The sequence below is a fragment of the Ochotona curzoniae genome, unplaced genomic scaffold (genome assembly GCF_017591425.1).
Source record: "Ochotona curzoniae isolate NIBS_2020 unplaced genomic scaffold, NIBS_Ocur_1.0 scaffold_3835, whole genome shotgun sequence".
NCBI classification, from domain to species: Eukaryota; Metazoa; Chordata; class Mammalia; order Lagomorpha; family Ochotonidae; genus Ochotona; species Ochotona curzoniae.
Genome location: NW_024467114.1, coordinates 25,620,688 through 25,639,406, shown reverse-complemented (window position 1 = coordinate 25,639,406; position 18,719 = coordinate 25,620,688). Strand labels below are relative to the sequence as shown.

Below are 18,719 nucleotides of genomic sequence, written 5' to 3'. Positions count from 1 at the left end.
TTGTTGGCTCTAAGTTTTTGATAAGTAACTTGTTGCTGATAGAAAAGCAGTGCAGTGTAGTGTGCAAGAAAACCAAATCCATGTGTCACCTGAAGGATGCCAGGGCTGTGGAGAGCATGGGTGGGGCACTGCATGTGGGGGGCAGCTCCTCCAGGCACCCGGTCACTGTCTGCATGATGACCAGAGACAAAAACAGAACCACGCAGATGTTGGGTCAGAGGCAGTTTATTTTAAATGTGATTTTTGTTTACACTTAGCAGCAGCTTTTCTTGACAGGAATTTTGATTTAAGTTGCCTTCAGTTCTAAAACAAACCTCTGTTGCTTTCAGACTTAATGTGCTCTGTCCCCAACAAAACATATGAAAATATAATTTAAAGCACAGTTTTCACAGACACGGTACAATACATTCACTATACACGGTATAACAAAATATTCCCATCCTTACCTGTTAATACTGTCACAATGAATAAGTAAATACAAATTGAAATTTGTTTTATCGTTGAAAGAAATTGAACATGCACAATGACTATTTGATGACTGTTTAGCTGTTTGAACTATTGATCCAGCCTGCAGTTGTTTTTGTTTTTGTTTTTTTGCACTAGAAGGAGCAAAGCTAAAAGAAAATTGCTGGCCTATAAACTTTTTTGGTCAACTATAGGTAGATATGAACTAGCCAAGTAGGGCCTTCTGCTGCGCCAACTAGCTGTTTCTCCTGTCTGGATCACCCTTTTAAACATGGAGGATAACACTATATTTGGGACCATGACCACTAGTAGAAATCTGAGGAAAGTTTTAGAGGGCAGTGTCTATCATTGCTTTCATGAGGGATTCGCAGCTTAGGGACACAGGAGCTACCCATCTGGCTAGCAGAGTTGTCATCTCTTCGGAGGGACCCCTGTTTCCCAGCTCTTGTGTAAATTTTGTCAAATGGGAACATGGGAAGAAAGTGGTATGCAGTTTGCTTTTGCGTTTCTTCAGTTTGTTTTGTGGGGGGCTTAGCTGTCTCAAGCAGTTTTTTTTATTGCATAATTAGGCAACTGGTAAACTCTTTCATGTAAGGAATAGCACTTGGGAGAAAACACTCAAGGCATGATGGTACTGTCGGTGAGAAAAACTTCAGGAATGGTCCAGATGTTAGTTACTCTTATGGGTCATATTAGTCACTTTTCTTTGACCACCTGCTGCAAGAAGCACTTAATTGTCAATAAGGCTCATTTTCATATTTCAGCAAAAATGTTTATAAAGCTAAACAGACATTTCCAAGGAGGATGCAGACATGTACAGTGTGATGGGAAAAGTGCCTTTAAGAAGTCTCCAACACAGTAAGTGGGAAGAGGCGGCAGTTGGGGTCTTAACGAAAATGTGCCTCTTTGCAGCATGCTTCCAACTTGGATTTGCAACGCACAGATTGGTTAGGGGTAGTGCTTGCAAGAATTGGCAACACATAAGCAGTTGGCAATAGAGAACTACAAAGTGCTTTCAGCTTCAGCTGGAGATGAAGATGTAATAAACTTCACACACCAAATTTGCACTTCAGTACTTCAAAGCGTTTGCTAACATTTCAGGGAAAGGATTGCACTCCACTGGTATCTTGGTCCGCAGATCACAGTAGGCGTCAGAAGAACCTCTCGCACCCAGCAGGCACTCAACTGTTAATGAGGGAACTGGACAGACTCATACAAAAATGCAGTTTGTAACACTAACATTATTGGTAAGTCAGATGGCAAGATTTTCAGCTTTTGAAAGGGCAAAAAGGATTTTGCAAGATAATATAAAACACAGAAAGCACACCTTTTTATGTATGTTATTTAAATATGAAAATATTTTTAGCATATTGTTAAACATTCTTATTTATAGTTCCATTACCTAAAGTCTTTCTACTCACAAATGCTAACTGCGTCATGTAAGGCATGGTAACAGCTTGATAATGAAGGTATTGTTTTGGTTTTGAACACATGTGAATTGATGTGTTGAACAACTTCAATCACGTTACAATCTTGGGAAAAATACCTACGTGCCGGCCCTTCCTCCCCCAGCCGCTACCACTGCAGGGCAGCCGAGCGCTCTGCCACCCGCCCTCCCTCGGGTTTGTTTTGGGGGAAATGTGCTGAAGAACCTGGAGCTTGTTTGTTTAGCACCTTACATCAAAGTAATGAAAGTGGGTAGATGATTCCATGTGCAAATGTACAAAATCATTAACGCTACAAAGATACATCATTCCAAAATTACAGAAAAGGTTTAAAGCATGCATTTAATTCTTTAAAGGGTTGCTGAGTGCTTACCCTGAAAAAAAGGTGGCTGTTTTCAAAATCAGCAACTGCTGGTGAGGATTTCTTGGCACAGTTACAACCAGCGGGTTATTGCTGCATCTTCCTGATGATCTCGGCCGACACCGGGGGGTGGAAGTTGATTGTGTGGTGCCGCAGGCCCTGAGCTGTCTTGTAACTCTTCCCACACCGACATTTGAATGGTTTGCGGACACGAATCTGTGTTCTGTGACCATTCTTAGCATGGTACTTGATGCCATTCACATTCTGGGGGGAAGAAAGTAGTAGTACCTGTTAGATGGATGCAGTCACAGGCCGGCTGTCACTGGGCGCTGGCCTGCAGTCCAGCTGTGACCCTCCCCGGGCAGTCCAGCTGTGACCCTCCCCGGGCAGTCCAGCTGTGACCCTCCCCGGGCAGTCCAGCATGCGTACTGTGCACGGGGTAGATGGGTCCCATGGCTAACTGCGAAGTTTCACGTATACCTTAATCACCCTGAGAATGCAAGTGTTTGTTTCTTCACACACAACACACATGGGAGACTCTAGGGAGGAGAGTAAGCGCAGTTCGTTGCCTCCAGCAGCAAGTGTGCAGCCTCTACAGTCAGCAGTGGGCGATGATGTGACCAGCACACCGCTGGGAAGAAAACGGGTGCGGTGGTCCACCCAGATCAGGTTGCCGGTTCAGTCTCGGCTACTCTGCTTCTGATCCACCCTCTTGTTGAACCATCATCTGGTACGTGCTTGGGTCACTGCCCGGCACGTGACATCTCCTGCCTTCACTCTGGCCCAGCTCTGGCTGTTGCGGGCATTTAGGGAGTGAACTAGCAGATGGGAGATCTCTCAACATTTAAAAACAAAAACCACCTAGGGTTTGCATAGATTACTGATTTGGAAATAGTTCCAGACCACTGACAACAGTTCCCCGCCTGGTCCGAGGTTGAAGCGCTGCGTCTTGTGCCACTTGCAGCTCCTCAGTCCTGCACCAGCACCTCACCTGGCCTTTACTGCATCTGTCAGACATACACCTTAACAGTTTAGGCTCCTTACGGCTTAGTTAGTCCAGGCAACAAAGTGCTAACACTGAATTTCTTAAACATCCAGATGTTACAAATTAGGCCACTAAGATGCTTGCTGGGTTTGTTGCTTTTGCTAGCTCACTGGGATAGTCTAACTCCCTCCTGGATTCATCCTCTGCAAGTTTCAGTTTCTACTGCTTGTCCAATTGAGATGTCCAAGTCTCAGCTACTGCTAGACAAGTTACAGGAACAGAGCAGGGGGCCCAGGACTTGATGTTGAGTTCCCTCTACCAAACAGTGTTTCCTCCTGCTGGGGCCAGACCCATGTCTCTCTCAGGGATTCCAAGCCGCCCGCTTTGCACAGGATGCCTGTAGCCAGCTCCCAGAAAACAGGGTCTGTTTACTGACTAGCTTGAGTGTTTTTGCAACCCCATGCCTGTATGCTCGAAGCAGCTGGGAAGGTTGCTATTAAAACTAAGCATTTGGAGGTTAGTATTTCAGGATACACCGACAATGTCAAACACAGAGATCCCCCCCCCGGGAGCCTCACGTGGTTGTGCTCAGTCTTCTAGCTGCCTGCTTAACTGACACCCTTTGTGCCAAATGCCTGGCCCGGGCCTCGTTCCCCTGCCACCCTACCAGTCTTACTGGGCAGGACCAGACCCACCATCTCTGACCTGTGTCTGCCAGGAGAAAGGCCCGGGACCTTGGTGAAGAGACCAGTGTACCTCTGTCTGCCGGGAAGCTCCTCCCCATGACCGCAACCCTAAATGCCAGGTGCAGGTAAGACCACCCACGAGAGCCAGTCAACACACAGAACCAGGGAAGAAGGCTGTGTTTAAGGTAGGTAGGGGTGTGTGTGTGTGTGAGAGAGAGAGAGAAAATCAGGCCGAGTAATAAGACTGAAAAGCTAGAAATGCACGTTTCTTAGCGGCCTTGCAAATCCCCTACTTTGTAGCCCTACACATACTGAGCACCCAGCAGGGCCTTTTTCTGGGCATGAGGGGTTCCCAGGACATTTCACACATGGCTGTTTGGGCAGCCATCCTGTTACAGGACCCAGCAGCATGCGCACCTTGTTGGAATAAAGAGGAAACTAAACATTAAAGGCAACTCCGGCAGCAGCCAAGCTAGACCCCCATTCTAGGCTAACTAATTAGTTTTTATAACTCATTAGGGCGAGTTTGGAACCAGATTCCACAACGGCTACAGGAAGTGAGGCCAGTGTGAGATCGGGTGCAGAACTCCCCAGGGGAAGGACGAGCTGGAGCCTAGGCAGCGCAGCAGGTCCTGCCGCGGGTCTGGCTGGCAGGCCGGTGCTGTGTGCGCAGCTTGGGGACAGGCAAACGCGGCCAGGGCTGGCCAGGGAACCTGCGCACCTCAGCCCCTCCCTCTGCTGGCTGATTCACAGTCAGCCAAGAGTGAATCAGTGGGGGGGAGACAGTGCCCAGCCAAGTCCCATGAGGGCCAGGAGCTGGGGACTCAGTCCAGGTCTCCCCCGACACCCAGCGGGGGCTGGAGCCCAGTTAGCTGAGCCCACTGTTCTCTCCGGGATGCACGCTAGTGAGAAGCTGGGATAACGAGCCAGGGCTCGCGCCTGGGAACTGTCATGTGGGAACACGGGTATCCTAAGCAGAGTCTTCACTGCCAGGCCAGGCGCCTTGCTGGGAGTCCTGCAAGCCCTGGCTGGGGCTTGGCGCGGTGGCACAAGTGGTTAAGTCCTCGCCTTGCACACCCGGGATCCCATATGGGCGCCGGTTCTATCCCGGCAGCCCCGCTTCCCTTCTAGCTCCCTGCCTGTGGCCCGGGAAGGCAGTCGAGGACAGCCCAAGGCTTTGGGACCCTGCACCCGCGTGGGAGACCCAGAAGAGGCTCCTGGCTTCAGATCGGCATAGCATCGGCTGTTGCGCTCACTTGGGGAGTGAATCATTGGAAGGAGGATCTTCCTCTCTGTCTCTCCTCTCTGAATATCCGCCTTTCCAATAAAAAAATAATAACAAATCTTTTTAAAAAAAGCCCTGGCTGTCCAGAAAGGACACACCTGTGGCCCCAGCAGGGGCTCTGCTGGGCTCCACATACAGGCTGCAGGTCTGGGAGGGCCGTGTGTCCCACTGCTGCTCCCTTGTGTAGGGCGGGTGTCGGTTCTGCTTCATGGAAGGTCTTAGAACTCTAACATAGAAACCCTCGAAGCACCTGTACTGGGGTGTGAGGCCTAGTCAGGATTAGAAAGGGCACTGGGTCTATGCTCACTGTCCCTGAAGGGAACAAAACGCCAGGTGCCTCCTGGGAGGCAGGGGCTGGGTGGTCCTGGGGTCCCAAAGGAGGAAGGAGTGGGTTGCCACCCAGAGTCCCAAGGCTGGGAGCCCCTTCCCTGGCTCGCTCTCTCTCTCCACACCTCTGTCCTCAGAATGCCTACCACGTCCCACAGGTGAGGACAATACTGGGAGCCGTGAGGTCTGGGGACAGGTAACATGTCACAGTGTGAGTTTAGCCTGCAGTCAGGGAAGGGGTGTGGGGTTCTCAGAGCAGGTGGCATTGAAGGGGGATGGGGAGGAGGTTAGGGACCGCATGGTGTCTGATGAGACCTGGTAAGTGCAAGGCAACTGGGAATCGGGGAGGTAAAGAACCCTCTGGAGCCTAAAGATGGCATAGATGCAAAGGCACAAAAGCTGTGCCCACAGCCCCAGGGAGAACTCAGGGTTCCCGGGGGGCAGCACTGGTAGTGTGGGAGCAGCCAACCTTTGCCTGCCATCTGGCTGGCCTGTGTTGAAGATGCCACCTGAGCTAGGGCAGCCTTGAGAGCTCCTCATCTGTGGTTGTGTCTCATGCACACACAGTCCGCTTGCTTGTGGACTTGTCACTGTCGTTTGCTGAGAACTGATGGTGGTTGAGAACAAAGTCCTGCCCTCCCTAGGGAAGAGGGCATCCTAGATGAAGGAACTGGTGTGAGGGCAATGTGGAGGTTAGTCGTACCGCTACGGCCCCATCCTGTTCTCCCAGTGGGACGTCTGGGAAGCTGCACTTCATCTTCTCTCTGCTTCCTGATCACCAGTGCAGCGGTGGGAACAGCTCATTCTGAGTCAAGACCTCTGGTTAGAGACCCTGCTGCCGGGGAGGGGGTGGCGAGGCTGTTCCACAACAGAGGTGAGGCACAGGCTCCCATCGTCTCCCTTGGTTCAGGGTGTCCTTCTCCTTAATAAAAAGGAATTCAAGGAACTGAGGGAGTTGTGTGGCTGACCCTGCAAGCTTCTAGTCATTTGCTTCCCATAGATACCACCTTGTTGGCCAGTACTGTCCGAAGGGGTTTGTGAAGGATAACTCCAGGCCCCGCAAGGTAATTCTAGACCCAGGGCAAAGCATGATGACTGCATGGCTGTCACTGCTCAGGCTGACTGGATCCCACCTGCCACCGAAATTCCGCAAAGAGCACGACCTCATGGGCCATCATGAACCAAAGGAGGCCAGAGTACCACTGAGCAGCCGGGGGCTTGGACACAAGCTGATCACAACCTCTCTGCCCCAACAAGAACTTTCACCCCTAAACTCCTCAGGGAGTCCAGGAATTACGCAATAGCTGTCTGGCTCCTTGCTCTATGCTTTGCAATAAACACCAACTTACTTCTACCACCCCAAGGTCAATGAGTGGCTATGCATTGGGCAAGTGGACCTGGGTTTGGAGCTCTGAGCAGCACCTCCCAACTTGTGTGCTGGGGAGAGAGGAGGTTCTACAACAGGAGTAAGCAAAGTCTGACTGCCTTGGGATACACAAGATGGCGACACTTCCAGATTCTGCCTGACCCCCAACACACCTGCTTGCGACCACCCTCTGCTCTAGCAGTACAGCTGACAACCATGAGGTAAGGCAAGACAATAAGAGGGGCCAGTGTTGGCATGGGAATTAAGATTCTACCTGGGATAGCTTGCAACCTGTGTCAGAGTGCCTGACGAACCCTGGCTCTTCCACTTCCAATCCAGCTTGCTATCAACGTGCAACTTGGGATGCTGCAGGCACCTGGGTCAAGTACTTGGGTCCCTGCCACTCATGGGAGACTTGGATTGGGTTCTTGGCTCCAGGATTCATCGTGGGCCAATTTCAGCCATGGAAGGCATTTGTGGAGTCAACCAAGTGAATGGGAACCTTCTGTCTCAAAAAAAAAAAAAAAATACAAATTGTAAATAACTTAATTTCAGTCAAATCGATGGTCAAACTAAAAGCTCAGGGAACTCCAGTAGACCATCACAAGGCCTTGGTCCAAGCAGCAGGTGCATGGCTGGCCTTTCCTGTGGGTCCTCACTGGGCATCCTGGCCTGGAGCACAGCGATTATGACCACCAGTGGCCGCTCGTGTCACCTGCTGATTAGCGGTACACGAAAGCCAGCAGCTGTTGGATGGAGAGAGGACATTGAGAAAGATGCCCATCCAACCTGATACAGTGACATGAAGGTGGAAACTGCTGGGGATCCAGGAAAAAGGAACTAGAAATGACCAGAGGAAAGGCTGTGAGCAGGTACAAGAACAAAGCTGGAGGAAGGGGCGAGAGAATGCCTGCCCTGCACCAGAGGGAGCATGGCTTGTGTTAACCTACCCCCTCCCATCTTTTACCACCGCTGATGAAAGACGATTACAAGGGGACACGCAGAGCTGGCACCCACAGCCCAGAGCTGCCTCTAGCTTTCACTAGCACTGATGAGAGAAGGATGGCTCTCGGCAACGCTGCACTGCCCGGTGGGACCTGAGCTGCTCTCCCAGGTTCTGAGCCAGGTGGCACTTGCCAGCCCCGCTCTGAGACATGGAACAGATAACAGTGTGTCCCCCACCCCCACCCCTCACAGTGCCAAGGCCTTGGGGCCTGGGGCAGTCTGCAACTCTGCCTCATGAAATGCCCTCGGTTCCCCTGCTGCATGCCAGGGTATCTCCCGCTGTCCCTTCCCCCGTGAGTTTTATTCATGGATGGGCCTTGTGCCCTGAGCTGACCACCCTCTTGAGCCAGTAGACCTGCAAGAGCCCAGGCTAAAGCTGAATGGGATAAGGAAATACCAAAGTCGGGTTCTCTTTAAACCAGCTGGCCTCCCTGGGGCCTTCCTAGCTGCCGTTCCCAGACACACACACAGACATCCCACAGCGCGGCCTCCTGGGCAGATGGCTGATACCCTTGATATCCCAGTGCCTTATCTCATCTTTAAACTGAAGAGAACCTGCAGTTGGTCCCTCACTGATGTTCTCTAACGTCCTGCCAATGCGGTCAGCACCTTGAGCGTTAAGCTGCGTTAAGGCCAAGCCCAGCGCACATGCGGAGCAAGCGGCACATGCCTGCCCCTTCCTGGGAGGTGTGCCCTTTTGCTCATGGGGGTGCTGGGTGAGGTACCCCATTTACCTTATATCTTTTCTTGCACCCTGGCACCGGGCAAGCGAAAGGCTTCTCTTCGCCCCCATTCATGCACATGGAGCTGAGGATGGCTTCCGAGCTGATGGCGCTCTCGGTGGTCCAGGACTCGTCGCTGTCCGACTCCTCGTAGTCCACCTCCTCCTCGTCGTATTCACTGCCTGTGGGGACACAAGACAGCCCCGGAGGGGTCAGGCCGGCCAGGCTGTGCAGGACAGGGGCGCGGCCGCTCTGGCCCCCCTAGGAGGTGCCGTGGGACCCAAGGCACCGGGATTTGTAGGGACAGGCCCGAGGGAGACCAGCTGGCCAGCTTCCCACAGACGCACAGCTAGGACCTGGCTGAGCAAGACCCTGAGCCGGGCTCTTGATGAACCTGGACATCCGTCCACACGGGCACCGGGAAGGCTCTGAGCTCAACCCTAAACGCAGAAACAATGGCTGAGCCCCCTGTCGCCCCCACACAAGCTGGCAATCGCAGTGCCCCCGCCCCTGCCCTGGTCCTGCTTCACAGAGCCAAGTGCATGAGAGCCGAGTACTTTGAATACTTTGTTCTTAGATTTCAGTGGCGCTTCATAGTTTTACAAGATTCCCCCAGGAAGGTTCTAGAGGAATTTGTAATTCAAAGGAAACAAGGCGTGGGGAGGGGGCACAAGTGCCAAGCGCCACAAAGGAGGTGTAAGTGGTTGGCACAGGCAGGTGCAGGGCTGCTTTCTGGGTGAGAGAGCCACTGCTGCCCACCCAGCCCGCGTGGGGTCTGCACTGCCACGGTTCCTCCAGTCACACAGCAGGATGGGTATGTATGTGTGGGCCGGGGCGGGGGGGAGGGAACACTGTCCACTGTCATCTATTCTTGAGGACCAAGGGCTGCGCTGGGGACGGGCACCTGCTGGCCAGCAGCCCCTCTCAGCCTTCCCTTAACGAGGCCCAAAGCCATCGATACGGCATGGGCCTGAAGGACATAATTCCACAGATCATAAACGGTGTAAAATAATATGTTGACAAGTCTAATGCATTTACAAGCCCTGTGGAATAAATACGAATTATGGCACGACATTAATAAGAATTATATGGTGGCAATTACAGTTGTGAAATTCATCCCCCAGGTGTGAGGCTGAAATGGCCCCAGGGGCCCGCCGGGGTGCCCTGCGGGCTCAGTCCGGCCACATCAATTATTTCAACACCAGATATTGACACTTTTATTGGGTTTCGTTTTAATGGGCATTTATAAGATTGTTTGAAGCACACTAGCTGAGCTGGGGGACATGGATGCTGGCATTGGAGGCTGGGAGTTGAGAGGATCCAGGGAGGAAGGACGGGTGCCGAGGGCTGCCCGAGTCAGCTAACCCGAGCTCGGGAGGATCACTGTCCCGTGCGTACACAGAGGAGGGTGGGCCCTGGTGCAGGGGCTGGGAGTGCAAAACACATGCACATCCTCAATGCCTAGGGGATGCCACTGGCTCCAAGCTGCCCCAGGGCTCTCCGGGAACCTCTGTGGGGTGTCCTATGCCCCATTTTCTGTTTCCCACGCTAGGGGAAGTCTGAGGCTGGTTGTCGGGGAAAAAAAAGCAGTTTTTAATATGGCTTCTGGTAAACCCCACCGTTCTTGGCTAAGGCTCCCGCAGAAGGTGCACTCCAGGGGCCCTGGCGTGGGATGGTGCCCGGCCAGGACCCTGCCTGTGGGCAGACCTTGGGGTCTGTTCAGCAGGGCATTGCCAGCGATATCCACTCAGCGGAGGATGCTGTACGCCACTCTCTGGCAGACTGTTGCTTAGAAAATGGTAACTACTGCTCCATAAGTCCATCAGCAGGGCTCCAGCGCCGAGGATGACTCATTTACCCATCTAATTGGGCTAATTTGCTAACCTGGAGACCAGGAGCCAGGCAGCAGTTACAGCACGAGGGGTGGTGGGGGCAGCTGTGATCTTCCGGCTGGCTGAGAGTTTAACAAAGTCCAGGAGAAGATAAAACTTCAAAACCCAGGATCAAAAGGAACAGCCCTGGGCTGCACGCTGCGTCAAGTCACCTGGAAACCACATGGCGTCCAGCTCCAGGTGGGCAGCAGGGACCACAGACCGTTGCCTATGAGTGGGGGGCGACGATGCTGGGACACAGACATGAATCAGCCACACTAAGCCACAGGTTCACCCCCCTTAACGCCTGTCCATCACAATGGTCCTGGGTGACTCGGCATCTCCCATAGATGGGATTCAAGATGGCCCTCTTTACATTGCATGTAAGCCATGGGGAGGCTGTGCAACCCAGGATAGGGGACAGCATCTCTCTGAGCTCCAGCAGCATCAGCAGAAAGGGCTGCTAGCAGCGTTCAGCCCTCAAAGTTGCAGTGAAGAGTAACTGGGTCCCACCTGCAGAACCAGGAACGCATGCGCATGGTAAGCACCCAGGAGGCACATGGCAGGGAAGCAGATAAAATGCTACGAGAGGAAGGCAGCTTCCATGTAGAGGTTGAGGCACTACGTGGAACACCTGTACACCATAGGGAAGCTCCTGTTTCAAGTCCTGGCTACTCCACTTGCAGTCCCACTTCCTGCTAATGTGTACCCTGGGAGGCAGCAGAGGATGGCTCGAGGACTTGGGTCCCTGCCATCCATGTGGGCGACCTAACTGAATTCCAGGCTCCTGACCACGGCCTAGTCTGGCCCAGCCCTGGGGCTGTTGTAGCCATTTCAGAGAGTGAGCCAGCGGATAGGAGACCTCTCTCTGTCCTTCTTTCTCTGCTCCTCTACCTTTCAAACACAGCAAAGAGCAAAAACAATGCCATGGGTGCCGCGTGGTTGTCTCACCCACTCTTCCATCGCACCCCGCGAGGCACCTGGCTTTTACAGGCCAGAGGACGGAGCGACCACATCCATCAGCCTGCCTCATGGTTGCCCCAGAGGTGGCCCTCTCATGAAACACACATGGCCAGGAGCCCCAGGGCTTCAGCAGCCAGAGGTGGAGAGGCCGTGTCCCCCACTGCCTGCCTCGCTCATTTCTTCCCACCTTGTAAAGGTGAAATGGAAACCCCAATGGCTTGTTCAGCTAAACGTCTGCCCAGTGGTCTCCAGGCCTCTGCTGGAGAATGGAAGGCAAAGAAATAGAAGAGACAGGGACACAAAGAGAGAGAGAGAGAGAGAGAGAGACAGAAAGAGAGAGAGAAAGAGAGAGATAAGCACAAATTTTTTCCCCCCGTTTACTGGTGCACTCTCCCAAATGCTCACAGCAGCCAGGGCTGGGCCAGGCCACTGTCAGGAACCAGAAGACCCCACTGAGATCTCCCATGTGGGTGGCAGGGACCAAGGACTCAGACCCCACCTGCTGCCTCCCAGGCACTGTTACAAGATGAAGGCATCCAAAGCAGCCACAAGCACCTGCCTGTTCTAACATTTCAACATGTGTGGGCAGATTATACATGAGGCATACATGACGTGGAACAGCTTGTTCTATAAGACACAAACATGAGCAAGTGAAAAAGAGTGAGGCTGGAATACATATGCGCAATTACCACTCATTCTGTGCGTAAGAGCAGGACTGCACCCTCTCCTCCCTGTGCCTACCCGAAGTCCACTGTCCTCCGGGCCTACTGGGGTAGCCGAGCGGGGTGCAACACAGCACCCTAGATCTCCTCCCTGTACACTCCCCATCTGTGCAGTGGGGTGCTGGGCTCCAGGTCTGGAGATGGACAGACAAGGAGGGATGAGGTAGGGTTCTTGTCCTACAACCCTTGCCACAACACGCCCTTCCATCCTTGCTCAAATCCTGCAAAGTGTTTCCTCTGTTAAAGATGAGACAAGGGGTGGGTGGGGTGACTGGCACAGTGGTTAGGGTGCCATCTGGGAAGCTGCAGCGCCTTCAGAGGACCTGGGTGTGGCCGCCTGCTGTGGTGTACCCACAATGCTTGGGCTCCTGCCACCACTGGGGAGAGCCACATGAAGGCTTAGGGTCCTGGCTTGGGTCAGATCCGGCCTTAGCATTTGGGGAGTGACCCAGCAGATGGAAGAACTTGAAGTGTCTGACTCTCACTAAATCCTTTTTAAAAAAAGAAGACCCTACCGCTCTATGGAGTAGTTACAAGGAAGGCCTCTGGAGGGTGTGAGTCACCAGGAGGCTCCATCTTTCTGGGGACCTGAGTGGCCTCTGGGGACAGGTGGCAGGTGGCCTCCAAGGCCACCCATTTCTCAAGCTCTGCTGGGTACTGCTGGGCTGCGGTGTCAGAACTTGGCAGGTGCATGGAACTCAGAGCCCAACTCCTCTTGGCGTGTTAGGAGTTGGTGAGGGCCTTGCCCTCATGTACGGCACAGCACATTTCTGGCGGGGAGGGGGACTTCTCTCTCCAGGACCACCCAGCTCAGCAGGACAAGATGACATGGACCCACCCATCTCCATCTTCTCCCTGCCCCCACCCTCCTGTGTGCCCAAGTCCTGGGGAGCACCAGCAGGCAGGAAGAAAAACCTGCCTCATCCAACAGTCCTTCCAAACACCAGCTGGAGGAGGAAGAGGCAGCAGTTTTCAAACACAAAGCAGCCCTGGGAGCCAAGGCCTGGTGGCTTTCAGATGCGCCACCCTGTGGTGGGTGTGGGTCATGCCACTGGGCAAGCTGACAGCAGAACCTAGCCCACCCTGTTACTTCATTTACTGGATGACTCAACTTATTGATTTTAAAGGTATATTTAGGATTCTCTTAGATATTAAAATGGGTGCTTTTGTAAAGCAAATTCACACACCTGTTCTCTCACAGTTAACTCATTTTTGGGAGTATGGCAAGAACAAACATCTACCTATTCAGCAGCTTTCCCCATATCCCATGTGGATAACCGGGGCCCAAGGAGCTGAGGGCATTAACAGAGAGCTGGACTGGAAGCAGAGCATCTGGGATGCTGGTGTTGCAAGTGGTGGCTTTATCCGTCATGCCACAGTCCCAGTCCCCAAATTTCGTTCTTTCCCAGGCAAAAATGCAGGTTTTCAGGCCGGGAGCAATAGCGTAGTGGTTAAAGTCTTCACCTTGCACGTGCCAGGATCCCATATGGTCACCAGTTCTAATCCCGGCAGCCCTGCTTCCCATCCAGCTCCCTGCCTGTGGCCTGGGAAAGCAGTGGAGGACGGCCCAAAGCCTTGGAACCCTGCATCCATGTGGGAGACCCGGAAGAGCTCCAGGCTCCTCTTGGCTTTAGATTGGCTCAACTCCAGCCATTGGGGTCACTTGGGGAGTGAATCAGTGGATGCAATATCTTCCTCTATGTCTCTCCGCCTCTCTGTATATCTGACTTTCCAATAAAAAGAAATAAATCTTTTTAAAAAAAATGCAGGTTTTCAAGTACCATGTATTGCAGAAAAGCGGTGTCCTCTTGGTGTTCTTGTAGAAAAATCAGTTCACAGTGTATGTTGGATTATTCCTGGACGCTGTCTCACTGGCTTAGGCAATATAGTTTTGATCATTATGGCTTTGTAATATACTTAAAAAAAAAATTTTTTTTTTGTGGGGGAAGGCAGATGTACAGAGAGAAGGAGATACAGAAAAGAAGATTTTCCATCTGTTGGCTCACTCCCAGGTAGCCACAATGGCCGGAGCTGAGCTGATCCAAAGCCAGGATCCAAGAGTCTCCTCCAAGTCTCCCAAGCGACAGTAGGGCACCAAGGCGTTGGGGCCATCCTTGAATGCCTTCCCAAGCCATAGGCATGGAACTGGATGGGAAGTGGAGCAGCTGGGACTAGAACTGGCAGCCATATGGGATCCTGGCACAAGCAAGGTCAGACCTTTAGCTGCTAGACTACTGTGCCAAGCCCCTGTGATATACTTTAAATCCAAACAGGTCACATGTCCATCTCTGAATTTCTTTTAGAATTTTTTTCCCTTCGCTATTTCTGTAAAGATTGCCACTGGAATTTTGGCCAAATGGATCAGAACTTTAGAAGTTGATGAGATGAGCTCTGTTATCAGAGAATGCCCCCTAAGATCTACATTTGAATTAAAAAAAAGAGCCCCCACACCCCAGGTTTGACACACCAAAGGTCTTCCATATGCAATGCTGGCTGAACAAGGTAGTAGAGATTTTATTCAGCAAAGGTTTGTGTAGGATGCTTCTTATTTTTGCCGATGCTTGGTTACAAAACTCCACAGTTTTGTGGGTCTCTTCCAGTTCACCCACACATCCCGTTATTTTTCAGTGCACCAATGGGCAGAAGGCAAAGACGTTAGGAGATGTGTATGCCTCAGAGCCAACATTCTCGCTTTCTGCTTTGGCCTCTGTCTTAAGTCATCTGCTCCTTCAATCTCTGCACTGGTTTCTATCCTGAGCTTTGTCTGAGCCTCCTTGGGCTGCTCTGCTTTGTTTTCAGTAAACCTGACAGCCGCCTTAGGATGAGCACGCCCAGCTTTGCAATGGGCATCTGGAAGCAGAGGGGCTGAGAGATGCCATGGCCCTTAGTCTGGGGGGCTACCTGTGACCTTGACACTGGGAGAGATACATTCCCCACTATCAACCTCCATTGTTCCAATGCAACAGAGGAGAACTCTGGGGTACAGGAGGGAGGGACGTGCTGGGGTCACCTGACCAGGAGAGGGATGTGCTGGGGTCATGTGGTCAGGAGGAGGCTACAGGGACCCCTTGGGTCCTTGGATTTACTCTCAGGCTGCACATCCTTTGTGCTGGGGGCTAGAAAACACATGACCTGGAGACTCCACGAAAAGTGGAAAAGGGGCAGGTGTGGACTTGCTCAAAACCACACATAGTACGGCGTGACCGTTCACCGGAGGCGATGGGACATGTGCTGGCCAAGGGCTGGAGCCCTGCTGACCTGGGCGAGGCAACAGTCTTGTCCTTCAAAGAACAATGACTCAGCTCTTTTAGGTCAGAAACAGAACTCCATCCGGGTCTCCATGCAGGTGTCAGGAGCCCAAGCACCCGGTGCATTAGCAGGGAGCTGGAGTGGAAGCACAGATTAGCTCACAGCACCAGGCACTGCAATGTGGGGCACAGATGACCCAAGGGTGGCCTTAACGGCCTCACCAATTCACTAATAGCAGAGTTTCTACCAGAAAATGTCATTTACTTGGCATTCTTTCTCTCTCTCTCTCTCTCACACACACACACACACAGAGCTGTCACTTGCATTTCTTGATTTGCATTTTTTTCTTTTCCCTGCTCCACAGTGAGTGGTACCATCCCCTATGGGGAAGCCAGACAGAAGAGGTCTGATAGAGGGCACCTGTGGGCTATCCCGATGGCTCACATCAGCAGAGCCTGTACCAACAGCCTCAGTGCAACTGTGCTAACACGGCTGCGTCCACTGGCTGCTGGCAGAGAAGCCCCGTGAGTAAAGAGGTGTGGCCCCCTGTGTACACGGCCACACCGACACACCATGCCCACAGGCTCCGGTGCTTGCCTCTGCCAGGCTGGCGCTCACACCTGCCTCCCATCCCTGCCTCTGTCTCTACCCTCCAGCCTCGCGTTTCCGCCACCCTCTGGGCTAGCCCCTTCCTCTGGGTGGGGCCTGCCCATTGACTTACGCTCTGTGATCACATGCCTGGGGCAGAAACACAGGCATACCGAACCAGGTCACCCTGGCCAGAACTCCAACACGGCACACTACCTTGTGCTCCTAAAGCACACTATTTGATTTGTATAAACATACTTCCAGTGACAGCAGATCCACCCTCTGCGTGCCGAGTCCTGGGGATATGTTAGCAGAGAGCGGCCTTCCTGCCTTACAGATGTGTCATGATCAGTTCCCACCAGCTGGCGCAGGGCCACCTGCCTGGGGCCGAAGGACCGAGAAGCAGTGGACCGCAACTGCGAAGACACTTAAGCAGCTCTGAGGGTCACGTGCCATGTTTGCAACGTTTTTAAAATGCTCATATATATTCTAATGTATTTGAAAGAGAGGGAAGGAGAGTGAAAGGGAGAGGGGGTGGGATCCTCCATCAGCTGGTTCAAGCCCACATTCCCACAGCAGCAGGGGCTGGGTCTTGCAGTGTCCACCAAGTACCCACGGTGTGTGCGACTAGGAGGCTGAGCAGTCTGATAGGGGCTGCCGGTCTCCCAGGCAATGGCCAAGTGCCTGACCAAGCACCCACGTGGGAACTGACACTTTCTAACACATCTCCGGACCCCGTGGGGATTTCACCCAAGGTCCTGGCAAGCTCTTGGTCATCATTTTTGATGACCTCGTAAGTGCCTGCACACAGGAAGTCAGTGACATTGTGTTTGTCGAATGAGTAAATTCATATCATAGACTTGACATGTGAGAGCGGATTTAAAATGATACAATATCCACCCCCCTCTCTGCGATGTCCATTTGCCTCCTTCAAACCATCCAGCGATTTCCTAAGCAAGGAGCACACCAGGGCTTTATGGAAGCCATGCTCCAGTTGTAGGCACTAGAATCTTTGAATAGCTGGAGAATGCAAATACTATAGTTCTGTATTTGAGAGGCAGAGGAAGCTCAATCCCAGGCAATGGCTCACTCCCCAGATGTGTGCCATGGCCAGGCCTGACTCCCGCAGGGAGTGGCAGGGAGTGGCAGCGAGCCAGGCACCTGAGCCAGCAACCTCTGCCCCTGCACCCCCGTGGTTTGCTGCTAACAGGAAGCTGCCGTCAGGGCTTGTACCCGGTCAGATGGACAATGGGGGCAGCTCAACTGGCGACTTACATGCTAAGCCAAATGCTTATCCTTGAAGGACTCGAAATCACCATTTGTTCTTGATCTAATGCAGGATTAGATCAATATTTTAAGAAATTTAAAAATATTCAGTCACCATTAATTAATAAACCAAAATGAAATCTTAATAAACCAAAATATTTCCGTGCTGATTAAAAACTCAGCTCCTCCACTTTGTGATGAACTTTACTATTCAAGCATTTACGCTTTAAAACATTTGTTTAGGAAAATATTTTAATGACAAACCAGGGTCAGGTGTTTAGCCTAGGAGCGAGGAGTGCTGCATCTGAGTACTTGGCCTCGGCACCCAGCTCTGACTCCCACCTCCAGCTTCCTGCAAATGTGGATACTGCCAGGCAACTGTGAAGATTCAAATACTTAGCTCCCTGCCACCCAGGTGGGACAAAGACCTGTCCCGACTCTCTGGATCCTGGCTTTGGCCTCGCCCTGCTGAACTTTGAGGCGTGAAGTAGCAGATGGCAGCTCTGTCCTTCTGTTACAATGTTAAAGACAAAACATGCATGTCATACACCAGCGATCAGCGATCGGGACCACTGCAAAACCTCTATTTAGCGCGGCAGGCGCAGGATGGCTCTAGGAAGTCCGATTAACTTCTGCACTGTCCCCAGCCCTGGCTTTGCCCTCCCTGGGATTCCAGAACCCTCGGGGACCTGCAGCGGGGAGCAGCTGGTCTCGGGCAGTGGAGATGTGGGTGTGACAGCATGGCTGCTTCCTGCTGGGGATCCGGGCGGGATGCCTGCACCTGCTGGGCTGGACCCCATGTTGTCAGGGTTCACTGGCTCCACAAAGAGCACTTCTGAAGGCTATGCCTTTTGTTCTCACTGCCCTGATGTTTTCAGTGTGATTGCCAGGGTCATTCAAGATCTCATCTGCCCGGGGACGGGGGCTCTGCCCAGCGCAGCCCGCTCTTGGACCTCCTTCTCCACCTGTTGTGACCGACGGGGCTGGCTCTCTCCAGAGCTCTTGGCCCAGGGCCTCCCCTTCCTGGAACTCACTCATGGTTCCCTATCTGGCTAAAAGAGATGCAGAAATTAGCACCTGCATTTTACAGACCCAACTACTCCCCGCCTATGCCAACAGCCCCATGCAGCCAAGTTTCCAGGGTTCTTATAGTACAGCTACTGCGGGACACACGGCACGTTGCCATCCCCATTTTGCACCTGCTGATTTTGAATGGAGCTGGTTGGTTAACCGATTGGTTACTGCTTCCTCTTGGACCCTCTCATGATCCCAGCTGGGCCTCTATGGGCAGCTTCCTTTGGTCTTTTTTGTTCGTTTTCACATTCAACTCTTTGATCCCAGTTCTAACTACACATGGTATAAAGTCAGCTAGCTCTGACACGTTCAGCTTTTGACATCTGCTGATGGCTCCCA

General features: G+C 52.4%; 1 protein-coding gene across 1 annotated transcript in view; it reads right to left on the bottom strand.

Moving 5' to 3' along the window:
* Window positions 1–209: 209 nt before the first annotated feature.
* Window positions 210–18,719, bottom strand: part of JAZF1 (JAZF zinc finger 1) — a 261,537-nt gene continuing 243,027 nt past the window's right edge. Inside the window, exons 4-5 of the mRNA XM_040964605.1 lie at window positions 8,660–8,829; window positions 210–2,535 (exon numbers count right to left, since the gene is read on the bottom strand). Coding sequence (XP_040820539.1) covers window positions 2,359–2,535; window positions 8,660–8,829 — 347 coding nt within the window. The 3' untranslated portion in view covers window positions 210–2,358. The remainder of the gene's footprint in view (window positions 2,536–8,659; window positions 8,830–18,719) is intronic.